General features: G+C 35.7%; 2 protein-coding genes across 2 annotated transcripts; one reads left to right on the top strand and one right to left on the bottom strand.

The window, feature by feature from the left end:
* Positions 1–341: 341 nt before the first annotated feature.
* On the bottom strand, positions 342–2,747 carry LOC129310482 (beta-amylase 3, chloroplastic-like). Its single transcript, XM_054952333.1, has 4 exons — positions 2,159–2,747; positions 1,855–2,065; positions 1,639–1,749; positions 342–1,541 (listed from the first exon to the last, which is right to left on the bottom strand). The coding sequence occupies exons 1-4, from the start codon at positions 2,692–2,694 to the stop codon at positions 738–740; spliced, it is 1,662 nt and encodes a 553-aa protein (XP_054808308.1). The 5' UTR covers positions 2,695–2,747; the 3' UTR covers positions 342–737.
* A 4,727-nt stretch (positions 2,748–7,474) lies between these two features.
* Positions 7,475–11,431, top strand: LOC129310461 (uncharacterized). The gene is made up of 5 exons (XM_054952308.1): positions 7,475–7,911; positions 9,033–9,094; positions 9,794–9,884; positions 10,421–10,523; positions 10,599–11,431. The coding sequence occupies exons 1-5, from the start codon at positions 7,721–7,723 to the stop codon at positions 11,283–11,285; spliced, it is 1,134 nt and encodes a 377-aa protein (XP_054808283.1). The 5' UTR covers positions 7,475–7,720; the 3' UTR covers positions 11,286–11,431.
* Positions 11,432–11,833: the final 402 nt, after the last annotated feature.

The following is an 11,833-nucleotide window of genomic DNA, read 5'->3' as shown; positions in this document are numbered from 1 at the left end:
ATTAATTCATGATTAAGTTTAGAAATATTTTTAACTTTTTGTATACTGTTTAAGGATAAAAATGACTCTTAACCTTATTCATAAATATGCATAGTCAACCAGCATTTATGCATCAGAGTTTACAAGTTAGTCTCATCATTCTACCACCCGTATTTAGAAGCTGCATGATTCCCGATTATATGAACAGCGTAGTTCTTTTTATTGATTTTTCTTCTTAACATGGGCTTTCAATATGTTTTCTTAATCTACCAAAGGCTTTCCTTATATATTGATGATTATTTATGGAAATAAACTAATAAAGAGACTGGGTTAGCAGGCACACAAACACAACAATGAGATAGTTCTTTTGGGCCAAGTTTCGAGGGCTAGCTCGTCTAACCGGTCTTCTTAATAATTAGATGGGCCCCCAAGATTTTGAAGGCCCAAATTGTGAAAGTTTTGGTTCGTTAAACCTCTCACCGTTAGGGTAGTTAAATCAAGGTATAACGGTATCACCGGAATCCCACCGCCGGTCGGGGCTTAACTGCCATGCACCAAAGTCTTCTAGTAAATTGACAGCTAAAGTAATTTAAGATTCTGTGTGAGAGCTTAGACTAATTCTCCTGTAATTGTATATGTATACAAGAACTGAAGAAATGAAATATGCCGAAGATCTTGCCGGGGTCTTGACGTGCATATTTTAGATCCTTGTATGAGAGAAAATGCTCCTGTAAAACAGAGATCTCACAATATTCAATTCACACCATAGCTACTTCTTGAACATGCTTCTTGTTCTTCTTATTGTGAATCCCTTCCATGTGTCCAAGGTAAAGATCAGTCCCGCGCGAATCATAATCTGGAAGTCTCTGTCTCCGACCACCTTCCGACATGCTCCTCACAAATTCCACGAAATGCCTCCAATTCTCCTCTTCGAACAACCTCTTGTTCATCCTCAGATACGTGAACGACACCAACCCGTTGCCGCAATCCAATCTACTTGTCTCCATCACCTGTCCGTACCCATCCCGATCGTATCTCTCCAACGCGTTTTCCCCGGCGAGCTGTACTCTCGCCGTCCTAGTCGCCATCTTCACCTGACGCACCAGTCCCTCTGGCGAGCAATTCGCGTGATGAGGTTGCTGCGAATCCTTCATCTCCATGCACGTGAAGTTGAAGATGGCTCCGTGTTTCGCTAGCATCTGTGCGATCGGGAGGTAGCCGTCGCGGAATCGGGTGTTGTAGTAGCCGGCGGTTAGCTCGGCGGCGTGCGATCTCGTCGTATAATGCCAATGGATGCCGGCGATTTTGCCGGAGAGTTTTGCTCCGGTGGAATTGAATATCCGGGCGGCGGATTCGAGGATCCTGTCGCCGTGCTCGATCAGTTTGTTGGAGTACCAGGTGAGGAAGAAGCTTCCATAATCGGAGTTCCACGTTCCTTCTCGTCTGAAGAATCCAGTATCTTCCGGAAATTGATTGTATTGGCCGGAATCATGTGGCCCACTTCTTCCCCAATCCTTGTTCCCTATCGACTCTGCCGCTGCCTCCAACGAAGCCCTCATATACTGCGTCATCACATTAATTCACAATTCAGAAATCGAAACACAAGTCCTCATATACTGTAAATTTTTTTCCCGTGGAGTTTAATGAGTTTTATAGTACCTTGTCGTAGCACTGAAATTCACCAATCCCAGGAAACCTCCAAGTTCCATTGGCTTCTGGATAAGATGGATATCTGAGTTCTCCACAAGGGCCCATTCCCACTTGAATTTCCTGAACCATCACCACAGTAATTCATTACTCAATTACAGCTCAAGAATCTTACTTTAATCTCGTGTATGTATCAAGATTTGCTGAATTAGATGTTATAAAACTTACTTGGATAACATTGCCCAGGTAATCTCTGAACCTGTCACGAAAACTAGTCATAAAGTCAGAGTACACCTGAAGAGGCGTCCTTCCTCTCAGAACAGGAATCAAATCACACCCCAAAGATATATACTCAGGATTTCTCCTCCCAGATCTGTCTGTATAAACCAGGTCAGGGTTCTTGCTTATTTCTTCAAGCACCCATGGAGGCAGAGGAATACTGAAAATTGAAACACAGACAAAACTGTCATTAATATAATGTAGCTTCAAGCTGTATATGCATGGAAATATATCTATATATATACACACGCACCTGCAGGAGTCGCCGACATTTCCTCCACACTGATGGAAGGACATGACGACTTGAAGCTTTAAGCCATGCTTTTGAACCATGTGAACAAGTTCAGCGTAGGCTTCCCAGTTATAGTTGAGAGGACCATCTTTTTCTACCAGACCCCACCAAGCGTCCACCATGACTCCTTCTACTCCTGCATTCTTCAGAGCCATCAGACTCGCATTCATGGCTCTTGCTTTGTTCAGAGTCCCTCCCATCGTCACCGTGTCTAATGGCAGCATCACAAACACTGGTACTCTCATTGAATCGTCGTGCTTATGAGGAGCCACCAATGGCGGATGCAGCAGCTCCTCCGTGCTGCCGCCGGCGGTGGCGACCATGACATGTGGTTCTTGTTGCAGCATCCTGCTCTTTATTGCTCTAAGAGGGAATGATGATGATGGTTTGATTCTAGGAAAGCAGACTGTGGAGGAGAAGCAATCGTCCGAGGGTTTGGGAAGTTTGGCTTCTATTTGGGAAAAGGAGGAATTTGAAGAACGTAGTGTTAAGGCCATTTGGGTTTCTGCTGAGTTTCTCTCTGGTTGCTGTGGAAGATGATAGATGGATGAATGAATTAGTTGCGAGACATGGGTTGATTGGCTGAATTTATAGGGAGGAAATGAAGTAGACAGTATTAGTGGGGCCTAGTTAATGAAAAGTGAAAAAGTGCAAAAAAAATATAAATAAATAAAAAAAAAAAAAAAAAAGGAGAATTACAATAAATTTTATAAAAAATTAATTATTATAAAATTTATTGATAATTAAATTAAAGTATATTAATAATATAATCAGTTATCAATATATTTTAATTTAATTATTAATAGATTTTACAGCAATTCTCTTCAGAAAAAACGAGTAGGCTCAGGCAAGTTGACCGACATATGACGATTACGTGTTTCCACATTGACCCTTACGTGTCTCCATGCCATCCATTCTTATCTAATGAACTCAAACAAAGCAGAAGCTCTCTTCTCTGATTAGCCACCAGTTTTTTAGTGGGACCAACCTGCAGTACCTTTTTGAACCACCTGCTTGTGTCTCATGATTAATTTCTGAATTGCATAAATCATGTGACTATGCTTCAAGAAGCTGATACATTTTTTTTTTTTTTTGCTCACCGTGTTTCTTATAAGTTACAAGCCCTGGATGCTGAAATCTGGTCGTAACATGTTCCGGACCCACCAGATTCTGGTGTGTAAAAGTTATCATCTTTTATGAATCTATCCAATTACGGAAACTTCTGACGTTAATTTGCAGAGCATGATGCGATTTTTCTTTTTAGGGGGGGATGATATTTAAGCAAACTTTAAGGATATTAAATATTTAATCAAGAAATCCTAAATTTTGAAATTCAAAAAGGGCTATGGTCCTTGATAGGAATTAAAATTTTTCTGAGTGAATTTCGGCGTACTTATCCACTCCATATTTTTACCTATCCTTAGGTAATTATTTGCTTAATTTTTTAATGGTCATCTTATATACTTTCAATATTTATCTTTCAATATTGAAAACATCTAATATGATTGCTAGAAAAAATTGAAAAATTAAGCACTGAAAATATATATGGAATTCAGATATTGAAAAAAAATAATTAAAAAAATAATTCTAACTAAAAACCATGGCTCTTATATGAAATTTCAAACTTTCAAGGTCTTTAAATATAATTAATATTTCTAGAGGGTCCTTAAATGTCATTCTTCTTTTCTTTTGTTTTTTTTTTTATTTCCATCTAAATGAAACTGTGGCTCCCGGAATGATAAATAATTAGTGGTTTCGTATTGGCAGCACATAATACAACAGACAAACCCCACCAAGTGAGCAAGAATGACATTGATTTCACCATATCCTCCAAGTTAAGCTTGGTTTTCGTGGACGAAAAACATCTCATAAATAAATAAGTAAATAAATAAATCTACTGGTTCCGATCGAGTCGGTACTTTGGATAAGAAAAAAGGCTACAGGACCTCTTTGGCAGGAGAGAATCTGTGGTTGTGAGCAAGTCTCTGCTTTCATTATAATCTTGGACTCTTGTTTCTTCCTTTTTTGAGCCTTCTAATAAAATTCTAATAAGACTGCTCAAATGTAGCGGATTCCTCGGTGTCGACCGATTCTACACAGTCATTAAAGATAAGATTTTGAAATGTCTTTTGTCGTCTCATGAACCATGAAATTCCCATTGTTCTTGATGAGAAGATTAGGAGGACTTCCTAGCTTAGATAACACCGGAATCATGGCAGTCATCAACGTCGGCAAGTGGGTTTTATAAAGTAAGGTGAAAGTGCTGATATAGACAGAATTAATTACGTGTTAAATACATATAAACTACTGGTACTTTCAAGAATGATAACTTCAAAACAAGTGGAGCTGGTTCTCTTTATAATTTATTAGATCCTTTTAAGCAAGAGATTGTATTCAAGGCGAGCAAAACAGAGATAAATATGCCAAGAGACCAACAAATTAGAAGGATAAGTTATTTCCAACATGCATTGGTCTTAAATCTAAGTAACCATGATCGTTTAAGTACAAGATCTTGAATTTGAATATGTATGAGTGCAAAAAATATCTTTGTAAGAGTTATTTCTTATTAAGCCAAAGAATGCTCGAATTTTATCTAATTAAATATTTATGTAAAGAAAGAAGGATAACTTATAGGGGAGAATGACAATATAACATTCCAAAAGAGGAGATTAACGATAGTTATAGATTTTTGAATTTTTTTAAAATAAATTGTAAATATTGATCTACATAATTACTTAAAAGAATTTAAATATGTTTTTGACACACTTATAACTCTTAAAATTGTAATTATTTAAATTGATATTTGCAACTTATTTGTTATAAATAATTTTATTGAGATCTAATTGTCATTAATTTCTTCTTTCAAGACTTAAATGCAATTCTCTCAATTTATAATATATTATAATTTATCTTTCTCACGAGGGTTTTTCTAATGAACTAGGAAAAAGATGTGTATGGAATATTTTGGAAGTGCATGATGTTTGATGGTTCGTAGTTTAGTGCAAGGGAGGAGCCATATTACATTGAGCTTAGCTTTCTCCACGTAATTGATTAGCCTACCAATACATATTTTTGTGGAGGAAAATGATCTCTTATCTTTCCGTTTCTCTATATATATTCCTTTTCCCCACTTTGATAGTTTCATGAACAAGAAACAAAACTCATTTCAGCAGCAGCAAACTATGGAAAAAGATATGCAAACACGTGGACCTTATTAATTCTTGTATTATTATGTTTAATAATGTACACACACACTATTAATCCATTCACAAGTTTTTAATCAGATTGTGTCCCATGAGCAACGTTTCAAAAATCAAATCGGATAATAAATTAAAAAGATCAGTGGATCACAAATCTCATGATTCAATCAATTAGGACGATGGTTGAATTGGTGATATAATAATTAAATAAAAATGATATTTATTTACATATATATATATATATATATTAAAAAAATAGGTCAAAATGATTCAACTATTTCAAGTTTTGGTTTTTTCACTTTAGATATTCAAGAACCATTTAGATCAAAGTAGGCGAACTCGAGTCAATTTTCAGAATGAGTCAAATGATTAAACCAAACTGTTTTCTTCTTTAAATGACTCGTCTAACCGTCCAGATCGGTTCGAGTCTTCAAAGAGTGCCCATGAGCCATTAATAATAAGAAATGATACTATCAACATGCACCAATTTAGAAGCATGCCATGTGATTCATACAAAACAATGCATGCTTGGCTGTGCCCTTTAATTTTATTAATGAATAATCTATAAGCATATTTTTCATAAGTTCATCTCTTGGCTTCAGTGAATTATAGAATTTAATTTATCTAAACTGTTTTTTTGGACAAAAAGTGCTCATTCAAAACTTCTCGTCATCCCCATTTGGATTTATTAAAGTGAGATCATGTTGAGATCCAAAATATTTGATTTTGCCTGATTCGGGCTTGTTTTATACAGTATTTGTCTCTTTTGGTATTTGTTATTGGTAATTAAAATTAATAGATGTAAATAGGTTTCGGCATCTTTAATTTGCATTGTATATTCCCCCAATCCCACTGGGTAGATATTTTGGTAAAGCATATATCATAAGAAATTCAACATGCATGTATATGACTTTCATGAACAGCTTTTTATCTATCACTGTCCCACTTTCATATCTGTCTCTTCCTCTTCTAGATATTTCAATTTAACAAAAATGATATATTCCACCAAAATATATCAAAACGACATATTCCTCATAATTATTAAAGCTACATATATTATTATTACAATTATTACATCTGTAAAAGATATAGAAATCCACACTGCTTAAGCTAGGCGTGTCTTAAATTTACACTATTTCTTATTTCTATATTTGTTTAAGGAGCCTACTTTAATGTCTCTTAGTCTTTTTTTTCAACTTATATAGCATTCTTTTCCACAAAAAAACTTACTTATTAAATATCTCTAGAAAGTAAACCTAGATTATACATGTTATCCCACAAATTAAGAAAAATTAAAGTACAAATACTTGATCTGAGGCCTCATTGAAATTATACAACCATTCCTTTTGTTTTTATAGAAGATTGCGTATAATTAAAATAGGTTATAATTTTGTGAAATTTTAATGAAGTTTAAGAGCAATTTATGTAACCTAGCTATCTTTTTTGTTTCAAGAGAGATATTTACCAAAGTTCTAAACATGAATTGAAACTTCAGGCAATCTTAAAAAAATTTATGATGTCATCACATTAATTTGAAAAATAAAAAACAATATCCGTAATTAGACCAATTGTTTTTTTTAATTGTGATTCTTAAAAAATCATCAAGATCAACATTTATACTCTCTCCGATCAAAAATATAAGATATTTTTACTCCAATCTCACCTTCAATAAAGTAGTTAAGTACTTTTAAACTAATTTTATCTTTTTATATTTACCCTTATTAAACATCCTACAATAAATATAAAACCATTCATCAATAGGGACACTTTTAAAAAAAAGAAGTAATGATTACACTTTTAAAGATTAAAAATATCTTATATTATTAAACATCTAACTTTTTAAAAAATATATTATATTTTTAAAGGAAGAGAGTATATAATAAGATTCTACAAAGCTGTATCATTCATATCATATTTGATTGAGTATACCAGGCCCATATACAGAATTTTTAAAAAGGAAGAGGACGAAACGAGCCCATTGTGAACAAACAGTGTTGGGCTTGGCCCAATTACATGTAATCTGATTCTGAACTCAGGAGACCGATAACCCAAAGCTGAAAGCGGCTTCGAAGTCAATCAAATCCCTATGGTCGTCGTCGACTCGTCTCCGGCGTCCTGATCTGCGTCATCCACGAATCCAAGATGCCAAACTTCAGGCGATGAAATTAAAAATTAAAAATTAAATAAAAAAAGCACACAATATTCTTTCCTCAGGAGCTCGGGAAAGGAAAAGGAAGAGCTAGCGAATTGGCTCACTCTCGCCCTTTGGTTCCTCCGAAATTCCAATTTCGCGGACGCGCCTTCAAAGAACGTAGTTGCAGATATGGCGACGGCCTCGCCGGCACCTAACAACAATAACAGCAGTGCGATCTCGAGCGCCTCTACGACCCCTTCTAAGCCAACAACCCTGGCTGCCGCTGCTAGTTCGGGCCATCGTATGGACATCGCTCCAAAATCGCAACGTGGACAGAATAAGCCTAAGTGCAGACAGTGTGGCAATGTTGCTCGTTCTAGGTAAGTCTTCTCAATTTTCATTCCTCATTTTTTCCACATTTCCAGGAATTCCTTTGTCTAATTCACATATGTGTTGTACTCTTTTCTTGTTAATTGCCAGAAAAAAGAAAGTCTCTTTAGTTAGGTGGCTCTGCATGTGTCGAATTTTCAGTCTTGGGGTGGCTTGTTACTGGGTTTCCATCCTTAGAGCTGTTGTAACGTCGATTGAACCATAGAAGCTGACTAGATAATATGAAATATGCACACAAAATTGCCGGATGACTAATAGGCAACGGTGTATAATAAAGAGCTTGTGGTTCTTTTACATAGTTCAAATCATTGCACCAGGGTGAAAAGTAATCGGGAAACTACAGGTGTTTTGTCACGTTTATTTCATTAAAGGGACTCAAAATTCTGCAGTTGGCTCTTCTTGCGCTATAAGAAGTTATCAGATTTTCAAATTTGAATTTGATCTAGAGAATCGGGATATTCTTGTTTAATGTATCATACTTATGGGTCCAGAGCATGTTATCAATAATTCCTCTTAGTTTCCAGCGGGTTAATTTCTTGAATTTGATGCAGAAGAAATGTTAACCCATTAAGTCAGGAGTTATTTGATATATGAAACCATGTGTATCTATTACCGAAAATATGGTGTAGCTAACTGATGGAGGAAGTATTTCCAAACCCTTAGGTTCTAACATGGTTTCGTTTTCATGGAGTGGATGCATGATGTCGATTAAATATTTCTCTGTTGTACTATGCCTATCATTGGTAGAGTGCTTGAGCTGGTTAGCTCATCCTCATTTGTATCCTTGATAGGTGAAAAAGTCATGTTGGATGCTAGTTATTTGTCGTCAGGAACTACTGAGAAGTGAGAATTGGTCTTTCTGTGTTGTGCATTGCTGTCTCATAAGTACAGAATGAACTGATTCAACTGAACTTCTAGAAAAGGAGGGAGACGGTTCTGGAAATCAGAATCGTACTGTACATTGCCATTAAATCTCATTCTTGTTCTATGTTTTCTGTTTTGGGTTTAATTAATTCTGCAGGTGTCCATGCAAGTCATATTGCTATTGAAGTTACACTGCATTCTTTTTATGGTGTTTTTTTTTTTTGATGAGTTTTAATTAATTCTGTAGGTGTCCATATGAACAATGCAAGAGTTGCTGTTCAAGAAATCAAAATCCTTGTCATATTCATGGTGTGCTGAATTTTCAATTGCTATGCTTTCAAAAGTTTATATTTTCTTTATGAATCTGAATTTGATTATTTCAAATCAGTATATCATCCTGAGGTTGAGCCATGTTAAAATCATATTTTTAATGGATATAAAGATGATAACAATTGCCTGCTTTTGATGTGGCCCTTGGTGTCTCTGCTATCACCTCATTTTGATAAGATTCTGAAGCGATAGAAGAACTTCAATCACTATGCATCTGTTCATAAGCACTAACTGTTTCTAGCCCATCTCATTTACAAAACATCTGTGCTCAATGATAGTTATAGAATGAGTTACTCCATATTTTACACCTAGTATTAGGATTATGGAGACCAGAACATTCTTGTTAAATTTGCTGGGTTGTGTAGTGCCCAGATACATGCAGATAATTCGATCTGCCTTTTCAAGATGGATATGAAATATTTTGGTAGCCATGATTAGATTCAACTGTTATTGATGGAATAAAAAACTAGAAGTCCTTCAGACTAGTGGCATTATGAACACAATTTTACCTTCCGACATTAATAGGACAAAGAAGCAAAATTAAAAGTGGTTGTATTATTGGCATAATGAATAATTTCTGTTTACTTTGCGTAATTTGTTTCTGAAGTTTTTCCAATTATTGTTAACATGATAAAATTTTATTTTATTTGCTTTTCCATGTTTTTGTGGTAAATGCAGTTTTGAAAGCAAATTCTAGTCATTCCGAGAAGACACCAGCTTCTGCTGCTGCTCCTCTTGATCTGCCATCCTCAGAACCATCTCAATCTGGGTAGGTCATGAGTAACAACCAACCGCACTCCTCTCCACCTCACAAGAAAAAACAGAGAAAAAGAAAAATTTAATTTCCATACATCATCGTAGTCTAATATTTTTCATAACTTCAGCCCTGGGTGAAAAGATCAAGAGATATTGGTGAGAAAAATAAAACTCATTTTTCAATTTTCATCTAACATGAAGTGTGCTATTAAATAATTGTTCTAAATAAATTGTGGCAGAGTTCTAAAACTAACATTAACTGGCTTTAGTTTACCGGAAGAGGTTCTAAATTTAGATTTAGAGTACCTCTATTGCTTTTATATAGTCAAAATTTTGTAATTTCTATCTAGGTGTGTCTTTTTTGTTTGACGTCAGGCTTTCATAAGGCAGTTTTTTCCTGGATATTAAAGCTTGTATTCTTACCTCCTTTCTAGTGATTTTATTGATAAATTCACTGGATCATAAGTTGTATAAACATTTGAAGCATCTTTCTGGTTCTTTTTCTTGTTTTCAACTGGGTGTTATCTTTCTCCTCTTAATGTGATTCAGGAATGTAAGTAGAGCAGCATCACTTCGACAACTTTCCAACAGTTTTGCCCAGTTCAATAATTTGCACGTCTCACTTCGATCAAGGAAGCCACTAACCAGAAAGGTGCACAGATAAACTAATGCTCATTTTAGATTAAGTTGTTCTGTGTAGCTGTATGATATTTGGGAATTGTCACAGGATGCTGCAGCTATCAATGAATGGAGACTTTCCAGGTTAAGGGAGTACAAGGAGAGAAACATTGAAGTGGAAAATGAAGCTTTTGACCGATATATGCAGAGCGTGGATTTACTGAAGGAAGTATTATCTGTAGAGTCTATGGAGGACAATACGCCCTCTGTAGCAGATTCAAATCAAATTTCAGTGGAGAACAACAATGAAACAATGATCCAGAACCTGAAGTTGCAGCTAAGATCAAGCTCAATCAGAAGTGACCGTATGAGAATGCAAATACAACAAATTGTGGATGAGGGATTAAAGAAAGCTAAAAAATGGGCTTTGGATGGTCACAACAATGAATCGATTGATGAAGAAGAATCTAATCAAGCTTCAAAAAGGGTCAGGACAGAAAGGCTCTCAGTTATCAGTGATCTTATAGAGAAAATCAATAGAGCCCGAAATGAGGAGGATTTGAAATCGTGCCTGGAGGTGAAGTTGCAACTTTTCAATTCAGACAAAGGCTCTTGCACAATGGAACTTGAAGACAATGAAACGCCAAAGAATAAGACTGATGATAGTAATACTGCACCTGCAAAAGAAATAGACTATTCTCTACCTAAATTGGTTGGCACTGCTGAAATTGATCAAGAAACTCTTAACATCATAGACAAGCAGTTTTCTTCTTTTGAGCATGTGGAGGAGTTATGACCTGTGAGGCAATATTTCTGAATGGTTAGGCGTATCTTCTAGATAGGAGTAGGCATCCGAATGTTGTTGTATTGTTTTTACCCTCGGAATGATGTTGTATTGTTTACTTACTGCATCATAATATGATTAGGCAAAATCCTATTTAAGTTATTTGTTTATTTATATTTTTGCACAACCTGTCTAAAGAAATCAATTTTGTCCCTAATGACCACACCACAACTGTGTTATGGGCTGTATGACAGTCACTTGAAAACTGATCTAGTGGTGTTCTTCAAGTTTCCACTAGTGGCCGAGTCTTGAATTGAGAAACTATGATCATTTAACTTGTTACAGGCAGTTGTGTTTAAGAAGTCAAATTTGTTGATCTGAAAACGGAGGCACCAAGTTTGAACAAGTATGGTGGAATGGTTGTTTGTGGCAGTCCCATTTGATGGAGAAGTGTTGAAACCTAAAGAAGTAATGTCAGCTTCAGAACTGAGAATACCTCCATCCCCATTTGAAGGCTTCTCTGAAACCTGACTTGTCTGAACTGAATTTGACTTTTGAAA

The sequence above is a fragment of the Prosopis cineraria genome, unplaced genomic scaffold (assembly GCF_029017545.1).
Source record: "Prosopis cineraria cultivar Desert tree isolate PC_DT_omini unplaced genomic scaffold, ASM2901754v1 PC5, whole genome shotgun sequence".
In the NCBI taxonomy this organism is placed as follows: Eukaryota; Viridiplantae; Streptophyta; class Magnoliopsida; order Fabales; family Fabaceae; genus Prosopis; species Prosopis cineraria.
This window is presented reverse-complemented; position numbering and strand designations above follow the sequence as displayed.